Here is a 16,789-nt window from a genome sequence, read left to right as displayed (position 1 = left end):
CAATGCAATTTACCCTAATATACACTCTTTATTGGAAATGCAGGTATCTTAGGCTAGTTTTCGCACATGAGACCAAGTTCTTATATCCCAGAACCATGTGGTCTATGGTATGAGGAGATTTAGATCTATTTGGTGTTACAGTAGTTATGATTTAAAGTGTTTTTTTGTTTAACAATGTATTAAAATAATATATTTTTTAATTTTTTTTTATATTACCATATTAAAATAATTTTAAAATTTTAAAATTGAAAGAAATGTAATTTGTGTGTTTCCGAACACAATCTTCAAGGGATTCAAACTGGAGATGAAGGAGCAAACCTCCAAGCCCCTTGCTAAACATGTAAATACGGCTAGACCAATCCCTTGGGATTCCTAATATACACAGAAGCTGTGTTGAGCTTGTATGAATCTTAATTTAATTATTTATTAGTTCTATTTACTGGAAAAAAAACCATGCAATGTATTCATTCTTTATTTTTTTTTACGTGTTATGATATTTTGTGTATTCTTTTCAAGTAAATAATTCATTTAAGAAAAATATTATACATAAAACTAAAGGGGGTGGAGAAATTACTGTTTTCCCACACCCAAATGCACTATGAACAGTGTATATTTTTTTTTTGTACTTTTTCATTTTTTTTCCAACTTTCCAACTTTTTCTTTTTTTTCTTTTTTTATCAAAATTATCTTTGTTTATTTTACTATTTAAATATTGAGCTGGTTAAAAATCTCACTTTGTAATTTTTTTCTTTAAAATACCGTGGATTGCTACGGTGTTTTTCCACATAATTTTTATTTTTTATTTTTTTATTTTTCAAATAAAAATAAAGGGTGTGGGGAAATCATTATTCCCTCACACCCAATGCACCACAGTGCATTCCTCTTTCTTTCTTTTTCACATTTTTTTTGCACTTTTTCATATTTTTTTTGTTCCAACTTTCCCTCTTTATCTTTTTTTTTATTTCTTTTTTTTTATTTTTTTTCCAAAATTACTTTCCCTTTTTTTTTTCAACTTTCCTCTTTTTCCTTTTTTTTCATTTATTTTTTTTTTCAAAATTTTTTTTGTTTATTTTTCTTTTTAAATATTGAGCTGGTTAAAAATTGTACTTTGTAATTTTTTTCCTTTGAAATATTGTAGATTGCTACAGTGTTTTCCACATAGTTTTTCTATTGTTTTTTTATTTTTCAAAATTATATTTGTCGATTTTTTTATTTTTTATATTGAGCCGATTGAGAATTTAGTTTTGTAATTTTTTTTATTTAAAACATTGTTGATTGCTACAATGTTTCTCCGCATTGTTTTTTTTGTTTTTTTATTTTTATTTTCTTCGAAATTATCTTTTTTTATTTTATTTTTTAATATTGAGTTGATTAAAAATTACAGTTACAATATGTGAGGAAGACACTGTAACTTTCCTCGCAAATTACTGTGGATTGCTACAGTATTTTTTTCCTCGTGGTTTTTTTTCTGTTTTGTTATGTTTTTTCCTAAAATTATCTTTGTAAATTTTATTTTTTTTAATATTAAGCTGGTTAAGAATTGCAATTACAAGTAAATACAAGTTTTTCCTCACAAAACACTATGGATTGATACAGTTTTTCCTCACATGGTTTTTTTTCAATTTCTTTTGTGTTTTCTTTTTTTGTAATATTTTTTTTTCAAAATTATCTTCGTCGATTTTTTTTTAATATTGAGTTGGTTAGAATTTAACTTTTGAATAAAGCTTAATCATGTGGGGAAAGTACTTTAGCTTTCCTCACAAAACATTGTTGAGAATTACAATTACAGGTCATTACAAATAAGGCTAAATCATGTGAGGAAACACCATAGCTTTCATTACAAAACACTGTGAATTGTTATAGTGTTTCCAACATGATTTTTTTTTCTTTTTTTGTGTTTATTATTATTATTATTATTATTTCTAAAATTATCTCTCGATTTGTTTTTTTTAATGTTGAGTTGATTAAGAATTTAACTTTGTAATTTTTTTTCTTTAAAACACTGTGAATTGTTGCAGTGTTTTCCCATATGATTTTTTTTATGATTTTTTCCAAAATTATCTTTGTCGATTTTTTTTTATATTGAGTTGGTTAAGAATTATAATTACAATAAAGCTAAATCATATGGGGAAAGCGTTGTAGTTTTTCTCACAAAACACTATGAATTGCTACAGTATTTCTCTAAATGGTTTTTTATTTTATTTTATTGGGGAAAACACTGTAGTTTTCCTCACAAAACATTGTCAATTGCTTCAACGTTTTTTCTCATGGGTTTTTTTCCTTCCAAAATTATCTTTGTTGGTTTTTTTTTAATATTAAGTTGGTAAAAAATTTAGCTTTGTAGTTTTTTTTGTTTTTTATTAGCAGAAAAGTTAAATCATGTGGCGAAAGCACTGTATCTTTCCTCTCAAAACACTGTGGATTGCTACAAATCATTTTGTTCAGCCTCTAAGTTTTTGATCACCAACACAACATAATACATCACAACACAAGAAATATTGCAAGTGCCGAGCATTTAAAAAAAAAAGATTGTGTAAATATAAAATTCATAAAAAATAGAAAAAAAGGGTTGTTGACCCAGTGAATGCGATCCCACGAGACAATCGGTCTGGGTGCTACCTGGGGTGCAGAGCGGTCCATACGATAATTTTATATCCTAGCCCCCATCACATAAGCAGTGTTTGAAAGCGTAAATTGTGTTTTTTAAAAATTTAATTTTTTTATATTTTAAAATTATTTTAACATATTTAAAAAAAAAAAATTAAACCCATAATTATCGTACACACAAACGCCTATCATTCGTCTATACAAGAGGTTCTTGGGACTTTCGTCTCTATGCATCGAGAGCTGTGTAATGGACTGACTTCGTAGGAGGCTGGCAACTTCATCCAATTATATAATGGGAACTTTTGTCCGATTCTCAATAGAAGTTTCCGAACGTTGCATCTGTAACAAATAAAATGATAATTAAAGGTTTGTTTTTGGCAAGGTGCTACTAATGTATACTTATATATAGAGGTTTAGGTATCAAATCCCGTTGGGATTAGTCTCGATTTAAGATTTGGAATTCGGATTGACTGGTGAAGGTGATGAACTCGAATTTATTTTAAAATAATATTATTTATATAAAAAATAAAAATAATAAAATTGATGTTATTAGATATTCAACAAGACAACCTAAATTTTATTAGGCCACCTTCTTAAATGATCCGAAGACAAACATGGTCTAGACCAATTATGGTCATTAAGTCAATAAACCATGTGATGTAGGAGCATTTTTCTTGATTAATTTCATTTCTTTATATTTTATTTTATATATTTTTATTGTTATGTTTTTCTAGTTTTTTTCTTGTTTCAATGCAATATTTTTTTCTAGTTTATTTTTCTATATAAATGATTGTAATGATCTTTTGACAAGTGAAGACATTGATAAATAAAATTAAATATTTCAAGAGTTTTTTTATATTTTATAATGTTTTTAGTTTTTGATAGTTTTAATATGTACTAATGCTCTCGTATGGCTTATGAAGAACATGTAAGTGCATAAATAATAATATAAAGATTTAATTATTATTATAAACAATAAATTTGCCACTGTATATCCACATTATTTTCCTTAATATTTTGATCAAATTATCATTTTTAACCCATATCTCTTAATCTAACATTCAATATTTCTTGTTATTCTACATTGCTGCAACAATAATCCCAGCTTCCCTCACGGACACCATAATTCCATTAAACCTATGTGGTGGCTTATATTTTGGCTATCCTCACATTGGTGGCAATCAATCCAGTGATTTTATTTGTTCGTTAATAATCTAGTTATCCTCTCACGAATGTCAATTAATCCGATGAATCTATTTGATCGCTAATAAATCGGCTATCCTTTCACAAATGTTAATCAGTTTGACAAACCTATTTGATCGCCAATCAATTATCCCCACATGGATGTCAATCAATCCGGTAAACTCACTTGATTCCCTATATTCCAGTTATGATCAATCCTTAAATTTATAACATTATTTTTCTATTTTCTTTACATTTCCAACAATCAATACACATAAATCAAACAAAGTAGTTGTAGTAATACCAGTTAATAACTTTTAAATTCAAACGAGGTGATGAATACCTACTTGCACATCCAGCAAGTCCATCTCCTCTAACTGCAGTCGCCCCAACTCTTGGTGCTCCTCATGGTTTTCAAAAAAGAGATACCACACCAATATCTTTCCAATCCCAAATAGTACATACTTAACCATATTATCATCAATTCATTTTATTTCCATGCATTATTTACTATATATCAATTCCACTTAAATAAATCATTTAACTCATAATCAAACATCACCACCACAATTACACACATTAGTAATATAAATTTACAACATCTAAACACAATGCCACACTTCTAATTTCCCTCCTCTTTTGGCCGGCCACTCACCACCTTCTAACATAATTTTTTTTACTTTCTTTCATCAAATTCTCACTTTCTATGACCATTTTCATCTCTATTTCAACAATTTACTACTAATCTTAATTTCCCTCAAATTGCATCCATGAACCCTAACTCGATAAGTTAAAGATTTTGCTCAAACTTGGTTAAAACGAATTCAAAGTTAACCAGGTGATTGTAGAACACACTTTACTTGTTAAATTTATGCCTATTACAAATTCTCTAACATCTCCCAGTTCAAATCACGAGCACCTCCTCATACTTCTTGGTTTCCCTCTCTACAACACTCATTTTTCCACATTAATTTCTCTTAATCCAAGTGTCTACATGTTTAATCACACAAAATCTCACAATTTTTCTCCCAAATATTTGATTTTTCCTAAGTTTTTTCACAAGATTACTCAAGAGCTCCCCCCCCCCCTTTGGTTAGTCAAAGCATATATGTGTGTGTGTGACAATTTAGTCAACTCCCCTTATACCCTCCTTCATATATATTTTTTATTTTTTGAGTATATTTTTTTCAAGTTCTAACACATATTAGCGTCAAATTTAAACCATACCATATCAAATTTCATTAAACTATAGTCCAAGACATTTCATTCCTTATTTCTTTCTTTCATCTAGTTTTTATTTGCTTTTCTAACTTTTTTATTTTCCAACATTTTCCACGTCTTATTTTTTAAAAACTAACACACAAACATTTTATTCTAAATTCCCAAGTCTATCATCATCCTCATAACTCAAATATCCACTTTACTCACTTAACATTATATTTCCCTTATTAATTATATGGAATTTATTCAGGGGTTTACAAGGTGGCTCACGCATAAAAAAATGCAAGATTAAGAGATTGAACTCGAGAACAAGTTCCTTCCAATCAAAGAGATTGATGCAAGATTTTTTTTAGAAAAATAAATATTATAGAAGAGAGATTATCCAAACAATAATTATACTCGTAGAACATAATATTTTCTTTATTAGTTTTATAGAATTTATTTAGGGATTTACATGGCGGCTCACATATAGAAAAATATTTTTGATAGAGAGTAATTTATAATTGAAGATTGAACTCGAGAACGAGTTCCTTCCAATCAGAGAGATTGATGCAAGAGTTTTTTTGTTTTAAATAGATATTTTTTCTAGTTAATTTTATTTATTTTAATTTTTAATTTTCTATTATTTATTATGAAGTTTTTCTAGTTTAATAGAATATTTTTTCCTGTACAATATTGTTAAGTTTTTATAATTTTTTCTATATAAATGGTTGTAATAACTTTTTAGTAAGTGAATAAATCAAGAAATAAAATTAAATATTTTGAAAGTCTTTCTATATTTATAATATTTTTAATCTTTAAAGATTTTAAATTATAATAAATCTTTTATCATTTACCATTGTCTGTAATATTAGACCAAGTTTAATATATATATATATATATATATATATATAGAAGAGAGATTATCCAAATAATAATTATACTCATCTGATTATACAAATAATAACTATATTCAATCGCCAGGCAGGCACACAAACCACATATCAAGGGTTACATCGTTATCTACTTGTCCAAGGAAAGAGTTCATTAAGAAAAGCAAAAGAAAGGCACACCGACCACGTCTCAAGTGCTTTTCAACTTTCTATTGTTTTGGTCGTAGGTGCAGCCAAAATTAGCATAGAATAAATATATTTGGTCATGTTGTGTAAAGTATTTTTATAAAAATATTTTTTAATTAAAAATATATTAAAAAATATTTTATTAAAATACAATTTAAAATACACTTTTAAAAACATATTAACCTATAAAAACAAACACACTTGACAAAAGTTGACCCCTTCATGGATCACAGCAGCTCTTCGTTGAATATAGCAACTTTAACGTGCGGGCAATTCAATGATGATGTATTTTCCCATATAAAATGTTTTTTTTTCCTCACAAATACTTCTTCAAATCACACAATATTTGCATGGTATTTGGTATTGTGATTTAATTATATATATATTTTTAATTTTTAATTATTTTAATATACTGATATGAAAAAGAAATTTTAAAAGATAAAAAATATATTATTTTAATATAATTTTAAATAAAAAAATACTTTAAAAAATAATTTTTAATATACTATTTAAAAATTATCATGCGTTGCATGATGCTGCCCTGTCTATTTGTTTTTTTGAAGTGCTTGTTGTCTATTTTGGCCCTTAATTTATTTCTTCAGCAGAGTCATTTAATTTTCCCAACGAGTAAGGTGTTTTACTCTATCTAATAGCCACAGCCACCAGGCCCTTCCGCAAGAAGGACGAAGTAGGTAAAGGCTCATAATGGTACTCCATCCATCATAACTGAGAAGGGCTGTATAATTATAAGGTATCGTTTGGATCCAAACATTGCTGAAATTATGTTTTTCAAAAAATTAAAATTAAAATTTATATATATATTTTTAGATTATTTTAATATGTTAATATAAAAAATAATTTAAAAATATATAAAAATACATTATTTTGATAGTATAAAACACTTTAAAAAATAATAATTATTATATTTTTAAACACCCTATAAAACTAAAGCTGTAAAAAACATTAAATTCTCAAGGATTTGGACACGGAGGATAATCATGAAAAAACCAGGTTTGTTTTATAGGCTAATCAATGAATTCTTGATTCAAAATTTAGTTTGAGTTGATTTTTAATTTAGTTGATTTGTTTTTGGGTTTGAAAAATATTTTTTAAAAAAATATTAAAAATTTTAAGTTTTTTTATATAATTTGATGTGCTAATATAAAATATAAATTTTAAAAATAAAAAGAAATATTATTTTTATATATTTTTAATAAAAAAAATATTTTGAAAAACAATTGTTATCTAAATCCAAGGTCTAAAAAAACATTGATTCATCTATAAAATTTAATTGACAAATAATATTATCAAATACAATCCGAACTCAATAAAATCAAAATAAAAATTGAAAGAAAGAAGAACCACATCATTTTAGCCCAAACATTTTTCTAAATCTATGTCAAGACGGATCGTACAACTACGTTAAAAGCCAAGAAACCATTATGCAACCAATTGCTTCGCTGCTTCTCGCCTAAGCTTGTGATGAACACTAAACACAGACTGTATACGAGCCACCAGACAGCCACTGGGCCACAGCATCAAACGGCTAATTTGCACCTTTTGACATGGGCATTTCTTTTTCCAAGTCATCATGTTCCATGTCTCACGAGCCTTGTTTCTACCCTCTTTCCTAGAAACCAAGCAAAAGCCTGACGTCGCAGGAAGCCCCGCTCATCTCTCCTTTATTTCCCTTGTCTTGTCACATATGCTAGCCTTTCTTTCACTCTCTCATTTCACTCTATTCTTTCTGCGTCTCCCTCGACCTCTTCTTCCTTTCTCTATCCTTATCACAAAAGCTAAAGACAGAAAAAAAAAAAAAAGAAAAAGCGACATATTCCATGATATCACACCTGGCACATTATTCCCAACAGCAACAAAAGAAGCCGACATCACTATAGCTTTGAACACAACAAGTTATTGCCTTGGTCAGTGCTCTTGTTGAGCTCCCGTATCATGTTTTTAACCCGCACGCCTCCCTAAAAGTCTAAAACCCCTTCTCTCTTCAATTCCTTGGAACCATTCAGATCCACTCTGTTATCTCCATTCTCTACAGGTCCTTCCTCTGCTCATTCTCCATAACCGCTAAAATAACTTGAAGCGAAAGAGCAATGATGGGGTTAGGTTTTGTCCCCATCTTCAGTCTCGCTCTCTTAGTTTCCATTTCAAGTAAGTGTATCTTTTCTCTCTTCAAGATTGACGAACTGGGTTTTGTGTTGTTTTAAGTCTAACACTAACCCCATTGGTCTTCACACTTGCAGGTGCAGAGATCTCTAACAAGGTGGGCATAAACTACGGTCAGCTAGGAAACAATCTCCCATCTCCTTCAGAGTCAGTGGAGCTACTCAAATCTCTCAAAGCCAAACGAGTCAAGATCTATGATGCCAATCCAGACATCCTTAAATCCCTCAAAGACACCGACATCCAAGTTTCCATTATGATCCCTAACGAACTCATACAAAACATCTCCAAAAGCCAATCTCTCTCGGACCACTGGGTTAAAACCAATGTCGTCCCTTACTACTCCGATGTCAAAATCCGATATCTCCTCGTCGGGAACGAAATCCTCACAAATCCTGACACGGGCACATGGTTCAACCTTGTACCTGCCATGCGCCGAATCAAAGCTTCCTTAAAAACCCACAAGATCACAAAAATCAAAGTCGGCACCCCGTCTGCCTTAAACGTTCTCGAGTCTTCATTCCCACCATCGAATGGCACGTTCCGGTCCGATATCTCCGGCCCGATAATTAAACCGATGTTGCGATTCTTGGACCGGACCAAATCGTTCTTTTTCATCGATGTCTACCCTTATTTCGCCTGGGCCGATAACCACCAAAACATCAATTTAGACTACGCTCTTTTCAAAGCCAAGAACGTAACATACACCGACCCGGGTACAAACTTAACCTACACCAACCTCTTAGACCAGATGTTAGACGCTGTCGCTTTTGCGATGAAACGGCTCGGGTATCCGGACGTTCGTATTTTTATTGCAGAAACGGGTTGGCCTAACGATGGAGATATTGACCAAATCGGAGCAAATATTTACAACTCAGCCACTTTCAATCGCAATGTGATAAAAAAACTCACAACAAAACCCGCAATTGGAACCCCAGCCCGACCCGGTTGGGTCATACCCAGTATCATCTTCGCCCTGTATAACGAGAACCAGAAACCGGGTCCGGGTACGGAGCGACATTTCGGATTATTGTACCCAAATGGGACCAAAATCTACGAGATTGATCTCAGTGGAGACACGCCGTTATCAGAGTACACAAAGCCCTTGCCGGCTCCGACCAATAACGAGCCATATAAAGGGAAGATATGGTGCATGGTTGCTAAAGGAGTCAACGAGACTGCAGTGGGAGATGCGTTATCATATGCTTGCTCGCAGGGGAATAAAACTTGTGACGCGATCCAGACCGGAAAGGAGTGTTATAAGCCGGATTCGTTGTTTTGGCATGCGAGTTATGCGTTTAGTTCGTATTGGGCCCAGTTTAAGAAAAGTGGTGGGACCTGCTCCTTCAACGGGTTAGCTACGATGACGCCTAAGGATCCAAGTAAGTAGTTTGATTAATTTATATCCGTTGATTTTATCTTTGGTCGTTCCGTTTATGATTGATCATTGTTGCTTGGTGATTCGTTACCGTTGATATGACCAGTTGTGGGATGGTGGGCCCAATTTGAGCGACCACCCCCTCTGCTCAAATTTAGGGCATGATGATCACTTCAATTATAAACTATTTGGTCAGCAATAGCCCTTAATTTTCGACATGGAGAATTTCATCAGTTATTCAAATTTGGCAGGCAGCATTTGTTTTGAAATTATAAAAAAATCATGTGTTTGCAGAAGAAATTTTATGGTACTATCAAGTAGATATCTAGGGCTAGTTTGATGGTGGGATCTGTCGTTTTTAAAATTTTATTTTTGATATCAAATCTATAAAAAGATTTAAAAATATCAAAAAAATTAATTTGAAAAAAAATTAGTTTTTTTATTTAAAAAAACACATTTTAATTACAAAAAACAAACAATAAAAAGAAAAACAGAATTAAGAAATAAATTTCTGATACTTGAAAGAATTATTATCATTTTTTTTAGTCGGATTCATGTGTGATTCTTTTTATATTTACCTCTCTTCTATATTACGAGGCAATGTTGTTTAACCTGTGTTTGGCATGAAGAACATAAAAAAACAATATTTTTTCAGGCTCAACGCATGCGCTTAGATTGAGAGAATAATTTATTTTCCTCTGGGATTTTGTTGTAGGTTTTGGACATTGCAAGTTCCCAGGTACAACTCTTTGAGGCGGAGCTGTCCATCTGGGCAAAGGGCAAAAGGATGCAGGAAGCCATGAACTGACGATTTTGGTGTTCTCATCTTGCAGAGCTTGTGATTTTGGTGCCCCGTTTAATTATTACTTTATTTATTGAAATAATATCGTCAATCTTTTGAGGCCTTTACTGTCCATATCTCTAAGGACACTTCATGATTCTATGTAGCGGCACCTAAATCACCTTGGTCTATGTTTTTTTTCATTAAAGAGTCGATTAATTTGTGCTAATTAGGGCAGATTCTTAAGATGGTTTCCAAAAATGTTGATGGTCCATACTTTATTTTAGTTTGTTGTTTAGTTAGTCATTGTTTTTTAATAATAATAATATTCTCTTTAAGAAGGCAACGGCTCTCTTGAGAGGGTCTATTCTGGCCCTGGAATCTGACACGTCATGCATGTCAGCAGCACCTTTTGTCTTCGCATTTTCCTCCAGTGGTGGGTGGTATGTTGCACAGGCAGCCTCGTTCCCTCGTGCTAGATTCTTTTCATGTGTTTAGCACTCGAAGCAGTGGCGGAGCCACAATGGGTCAAAAAAGGGAGCAATTGCCCCCTTATTTTTTTTTATTAAAATATTAATATATTAGTGGGTGTGAAACGTGAATTGTTGCTCCGAAAGTTTTAATCTTTTATTATTGTTGACTAACTTGACTCATATATATATATAATTACAACTCAATTTTTCTCCCTTTCACTTTTGTATTTTTATCTTCCCTTGTCTAACAAAACAAGAAGGTCTCCTATATGCAAATTTCTCATTTATTAATTTTTTTTACCTTTTGCTTTATGCTTTTAGGTAAATTTTCTTTATCTTTTCTATTTGTTTCATTATCTAATTTTAGTTTTATTTTTTTATAATTAGTTATTTAAAATATTAGAGTTTATGATACTTTAAGGGTTTTGTTATGAATATATTCAAAATAAATATTTAAATATATTAATTTAATCAATTAAATGTTTCTTTTCTTGTTATAGAGAAATAAATTAATATTCATGCAAAACTATTATTCTTGACATCTTTTGCATTGACAGAGTAATTTATTGAAATTTAATATTTTCACATGATTTGTTTGTAAGTAAACTATCAAGTAGAAAGTATGTTTTTCAAGTATTGTTCCTCTTACACATACACTAGGCACTGTTCTTTAATTAAATGTCTAGAAATGATTAAGTATAATTTAATCAATATACTTATTATATGCATATAGATATGAATTGAAATAGGTTTTGATTTTGATGAATTGACGTGTATTTTGCTATTAATTTCACATGGAAGATTTAGAATTATTGTGTAACTCAACTGAATTTTGTTTAACAGTGAACTATTGTGTAATTGTGTTAATTATTACGTAGACACTAATGATGATAAAAAAAATTCAGCAGGTTCATATTAAATTAACATGTCACTAGACAAATATTTCAAGCGTAAATCCCTTGAGGATGAAGAGTCAATCATATTAAATTAACATATCACCAGACAAGTATTCATATTAAAGATATTTTCGATAAGATTGATAATGAAGTTATTATGAAGCGGTTTCAAAATATGAAAACTCAAAGAGAACAATTATAATGTAAGTTTTTTTATTTTAAAAATATTTTTAAATTAATTTTACTTGATATGAATTAATATATATGTTTTGAATTGATTTATAATGCATGTCTATATAATATAGTATTTGTTAATAATTTGCCCTCTCATTTAAAAAACTCTGGCTCCGCCACTGACTCGAAAAAACCATTCTTTAATGAAGTCAAGAAGACTCAAAGGGGGGGTTTAGAATGTGTCTGAAATTATGATGGATGTTTTTAAAGGTGTGTTTTTAGAAATATATTAAAATAATATTTTTTTTTATTTTTAAAAGTTATTTTTAATATCACTGTATTAAAATGATATAAAAATATTAAAAAATATATTATTTTAAAACATTAAAACAAACAGAAATTCAAGTGACCGATGATTTAATTTAATTGGGATGAGCTAAAGCACAAAGTTTTATTCTTTACTTGGTTTAGTAAAATAAGGGGTGAGAATTCGGTTTTTTAGTTTTGAACATTTCAGCTAAATTAAGGTTTAGTTTTTCAGTTTTATTTTTAGCTAAAATTTTAATTTTTTTAATTCTAATTTTCAGTTCGTTTAGCTAAAAGTATATATTTTTTTAATTCTATTTAATTCGATACAAAAATTAATTATATTTAATATGTTACAAATTAATTTTTCACATGTTTTTGGATTATTTTGATATGTTATTGGTAAAAATAAATTTTAAAAAATAAAAAAATTATTTTAATATATTTTAAATAAAAAAACACTTTAAATTTTTTTTATCACCGATCGAAACACCTATGAGATGATATGATTGAGAATGCCAATGAAATCAAGGGTCAAAGTCCCCGGCCCGGCATGAATTGAATTGTCAAGATAACTAAATAAGTAATTTTATTCAAGTTCTAATTAGTAATTATAAATTAAGGATTTGACTGCATAATTTTTTAACGTTCAAGGATGAGTTTGAAACTTGAAAATAAGCTTTAAAAAATCATGGCAAAAAGATAAATAAAAAGTAAAAACCATGAATTCCAAAATGATAGTTATAAATTCTGGTTTGGCATGGATGGTTAATTTAGTAATTTGCTTACATTTTGAATTGGATTTTTTTTGCCAAAATAAAGAAAAAAAAGGTGAAAAGATATTGTTTTATTAAAACAAAAACAAAACAATATCGTCTTCACAAAAAAATAAAAAATAAAAAATAAAACTGATTGATTCGCTGAGGACTCGGACAACTCTCGACTCGGACTGGATTAGCCCCGACCGTATCTTATAACTACGTTCAAAGCACTCCACCTATGACGCTTTACCAACAAGTTACTCTATTGGTCAGCCTTTAATGCCCTCCTTTCCATCCCTTCTAAGCCCATAGACTCTGACTCGCCCTTTCTTTCTCTGCTCCATCCCCACCGGAAGAAGTTTTCTCCTCAGGCGACAGAGCAATAATGGGGCCGGTAGCAGCCATTCATGTCTTCATTTTCGCTCTCTTGATTTCCATTTCCGGTAAGGTTAGCCTCTTAGAAAACAAAGAGCTCAACAATATGGGGGAGCCTTGTGTTTTTGACTCTCCCTTCCTAATTAACCCAAATTGTTGACACCCTTGCAGGTGCAGTGATTTCCAGCGAGGTGGGCATAAACTACGGCCAGCTAGGAAACAATCTCCCTTCTCCTTCAAGGTCAGTGGAGCTTATCAAATCTCTCAAAGCCAAGCGAGTCAAAATCTACGATGCCAATCCAGACATTCTCAAATCTCTCAAAAACACCGACATCCAGGTCTCCATTATGGTCCCTAACGCACTCATACCCAACATCTCCAAGAGCCAATATTTCTCAGACCAGTGGGTTAAAACCAATGTTGTCCCTTACTACTCCGATGTCAAAATCCGATATCTCCTCGTCGGAAACGAAATCCTCACCAATCCTGACACGGGTACATGGTTCAACCTCGTACCTGCCATGCGTCGAATCAAGATTTCCTTAACAAGACACAACATCCGCAAAATCAAAGTGGGCACTCCATCAGCAATCAACGTTCTTGAATCTTCGTTTCCACCGTCAAACGGCACGTTTCGTCCAGACATTTCGGGTACGGTCATTAAACCGATGCTGCAATTCTTGAACCGGACGAAGTCGTTTTTTTTCATTGACTTCTACCCTTTTTTCGCTTGGTCCGAAAACGCACATAACATCAGTTTAGACTACGCTCTTTTTAATGCCCAGAATGTAACCTATACGGACCCGGGTACAAACTTGACCTACACAAACCTCTTTGACCAAATGTTTGACGCTGTCGTTTTTGCAATGAAACGCCTCGGGTATCCGGGTATTCGGGTTTTTATAGCAGAAACGGGCTGGCCAAATGGTGGAGATTTTGAACAATTAGGAGCCAATATTTACAACTCTGCCACGTACAATCGCAACGTTGTAAAAAAGCTAACCACAATACCCGCAATCGGCACCCCAGCCCAGCCCGGTGTGGTCATACCCGCTTTCATCTTTTCGTTGTACAACGAGAACCAAAAACCAGGTCCGGGAACGGAGCGACAATTTGGGTTGTATTATCCGAATGGGACAGAAGTGTTCGAGATTGATTTGAGTGGGAAGACACCGCTTTCGGGGTATAAAAAGCCGTTGCCGTTGCCAACCAACAATGAGCCTTATAAAGGGAAGCTATGGTGTATTGTGGCTAAGGAAGCCAATAGGAGCGCAGTGAAAGATGCCTTAGCATGGGCCTGTTCACAGGGGAACAAAACCTGTGACGAGATCCAACCCGGGAAAGGGTGTTATAAACCGGTTTCATTGTTTTGGCACGCGAGTTATGCGTTTAGTTCGTATTGGGCCGAGTTTAAGAAGATTGGTGGGGTCTGCTCTTTCAACGGGCTGGCTACAACGACGGTTAAGGACCCAAGTAAGTTACCGAGTTGTCTGTTGTTCTTTTTTGTGTTTTGCTTTTCCCTTGTTTTTATTAGATGTGATGCTATCGATGCCTCACTGCCATCGTCAGATTTGAGGTACGTGGGACCCAGTGTCCTTGTAGATATACACCACCGGTTATCTAAGCCACCGCTTCTGCATTTTTATGTTTGGCTCTGCTGTTGAACCTGTGTTTGATCAAATTTTAATTTATTTATTTTGTTAAAATTGAGTGTAGTTTGTATTTTTTGGATTATTTTGATGTGCTGATGTCAAAAATAATTTTTAAAAAATAAAAAAACATCATTAGCATATATTTCGGCACGAAAAGCTATTTGAAAAGCAACCACTACCACACTGTCAAACACGCTTTTTTAGGTTGTGTTTTTTTATTTATTTTAAAAGTGTATTTAAAAAATATTTATATTTTTAATTTATTTTTAAATTAATAATTTTTTAATATTTTTTATTTTAATTTATCGATATCAAAAATATTTTTTAAAAATATAAAATATTATTTTAATATATTTTTATATAAAAAACACTTAAAAAAAATAATCATTAAACAAAGCCTTAATAATTATTATTGTTATTGGGTCAAGGTTTATATACTATTTGAACAAAAAAAAGTGTTAAGGATCTGTTTGCTGACGTGGTTTGAATGAATGAGGAAAACACAACTAAAATTGAAATTTGAATGAATGAAAAATATATTTGGGAGTACTGAATTTGTAATTCCATTTCAGGTTTTGGACAGTGCAAGTTCCCAAGTGTAACTCTTTGAGCGTTGTCTGTCCCTCTTCTGTAAAGGTAACGAGGAATTTGCAGGAACTGACTCCCTGCCCAGGATATGTTGGAATTAAAAGAACCAAGCATTTCATTGCTCTCACTATTGAAATAAGATCATCATTTTTTCTAGGTATTTCCTGTTCTTATCTAGAGACAATTCCCAATTCAACCATGATTAGAGTGGGCACCTAAATCACTTTCCTTTATTATATTTCGATGTCGTTTTGCTATGTAATTAGAGCATTTTATACAAGTAAGTTCGAACTTGATCAACTCTAATTTTTTTTATTTTTTTTATTTGAAAAGGTGCATGATTGCATAGATAACCTAAACCTTTTTATTTGATTTATAAATACAAGTCATGCCACCAAAATAATTAGACCTGACTTGGCCTAATATTTGATTACAGGTTAAACGATATAACCTAGGTCAATAAAAAATGATGACAACAATATCATTTTAATTTTTTTTAAATCAAATTGAATATTAACCAAATTAAAAAGATCACAAAATAACACACTAAATAAATCAATTAGATCCAAACAAGTAAATTTCAAGTTGGTTTTAAAAAAACACTTGATCCAAAGCAAGAGGTTACCGTTTGAATTTCACAAATCTCATGGCTACTGGAGACTTACACGGTTATTAATTTTAGAATCTATGAAATTAGTCGAGGTATGTGTAAATTGACCCGTAAACCTCCTCACATCAATTGGGTCGGTCCAGTAACTGCAGTGGAAGGGTGAATTTGCTCGCAGATAACTCTAGCAAATCAATATTCTAAAATGTGTGTATAAAAAACACAGGTTCGATGGTCTTGGGATATTTTATTGATGTGGGCGAGCTGGCCCTATTCTGTAACGTAGCTTTCACAATAACTCAACATCAGCGCCTTTAAAAGTGAATTTAAATTTAAATACATTTTTTTTATTTCAGTAGTTTAATTAATAATTACCATGACAGTTGTCAATTAATTAAAATAACTTGTTGTAGTCAATTTAAATTATAGTAGGATTTATTAGAAGATTAATTGTAGTCAATTTAAATCTCAATAGGTTTCGTTAGCTATGTTGTTTCGAAAGGTTATGTTGTTCTCAACACCTATTAAAATATATTTCTGTAGTCAATTTAA

The 16,789-nt window shown here is 31.4% G+C and overlaps 2 protein-coding genes across 3 annotated transcripts; both read left to right on the top strand.

Moving 5' to 3' along the window:
- The first annotated feature begins 7,789 nt into the window (after positions 1–7,789).
- Positions 7,790–10,751, top strand: LOC18096554 (probable glucan endo-1,3-beta-glucosidase A6). Its single transcript, XM_006386823.3, has 3 exons — positions 7,790–8,234; positions 8,327–9,628; positions 10,340–10,751. Exons 1-3 carry the CDS (start codon positions 8,177–8,179, stop codon positions 10,375–10,377), a joined length of 1,398 nt encoding a protein of 465 aa, XP_006386885.1. The 5' UTR covers positions 7,790–8,176; the 3' UTR covers positions 10,378–10,751.
- Positions 10,752–13,206: 2,455 nt separating this feature from the next.
- Positions 13,207–15,930, top strand: LOC7471172 (probable glucan endo-1,3-beta-glucosidase A6). 2 transcript variants are annotated; one of them, XM_002303034.4, is made up of 3 exons: positions 13,207–13,458; positions 13,562–14,863; positions 15,615–15,930. In XM_002303034.4, exons 1-3 carry the CDS (start codon positions 13,401–13,403, stop codon positions 15,650–15,652), a joined length of 1,398 nt encoding a protein of 465 aa, XP_002303070.4. In that variant the 5' UTR covers positions 13,207–13,400; the 3' UTR covers positions 15,653–15,930. The 2 variants fall into 2 exon arrangements, with proteins under 2 accessions (XP_002303070.4, XP_024450335.2); XM_024594567.2 differs by having other exon boundaries at positions 13,207–13,463.
- Positions 15,931–16,789: the final 859 nt, after the last annotated feature.

Source organism: Populus trichocarpa, chromosome 2, assembly GCF_000002775.5.
Source record: "Populus trichocarpa isolate Nisqually-1 chromosome 2, P.trichocarpa_v4.1, whole genome shotgun sequence".
Lineage (NCBI taxonomy): Eukaryota > Viridiplantae > Streptophyta > Magnoliopsida > Malpighiales > Salicaceae > Populus > Populus trichocarpa.
Note: the sequence above shows the minus strand (reverse complement) of the source record. Positions and strands in the feature narration are given on the sequence as shown.

What these genes read in the sequence shown, in the direction of transcription:
- LOC18096554 (XM_006386823.3), top strand. Translation starts at nt 8,177, where the DNA reads ATGATGGGGTTAGGTTTTGTCCCCATCTTCAGTCTCGCTCTCTTAGTT. An exon ending in TCTCTTAGTTTCCATTTCAA is followed by an intron (nt 8,235 to 8,326) that starts GTAAGTGTATCT and finishes TCACACTTGCAG; the next exon opens with GTGCAGAGATCTCTAACAAG. An exon ending in GATGACGCCTAAGGATCCAA is followed by an intron (nt 9,629 to 10,339) that starts GTAAGTAGTTTG and finishes ATTTTGTTGTAG; the next exon opens with GTTTTGGACATTGCAAGTTC.
- LOC7471172 (XM_002303034.4), top strand. Translation starts at nt 13,401, where the DNA reads ATGGGGCCGGTAGCAGCCATTCATGTCTTCATTTTCGCTCTCTTGATT. An exon ending in TCTCTTGATTTCCATTTCCG is followed by an intron (nt 13,459 to 13,561) that starts GTAAGGTTAGCC and finishes ACACCCTTGCAG; the next exon opens with GTGCAGTGATTTCCAGCGAG. An exon ending in AACGACGGTTAAGGACCCAA is followed by an intron (nt 14,864 to 15,614) that starts GTAAGTTACCGA and finishes ATTCCATTTCAG; the next exon opens with GTTTTGGACAGTGCAAGTTC.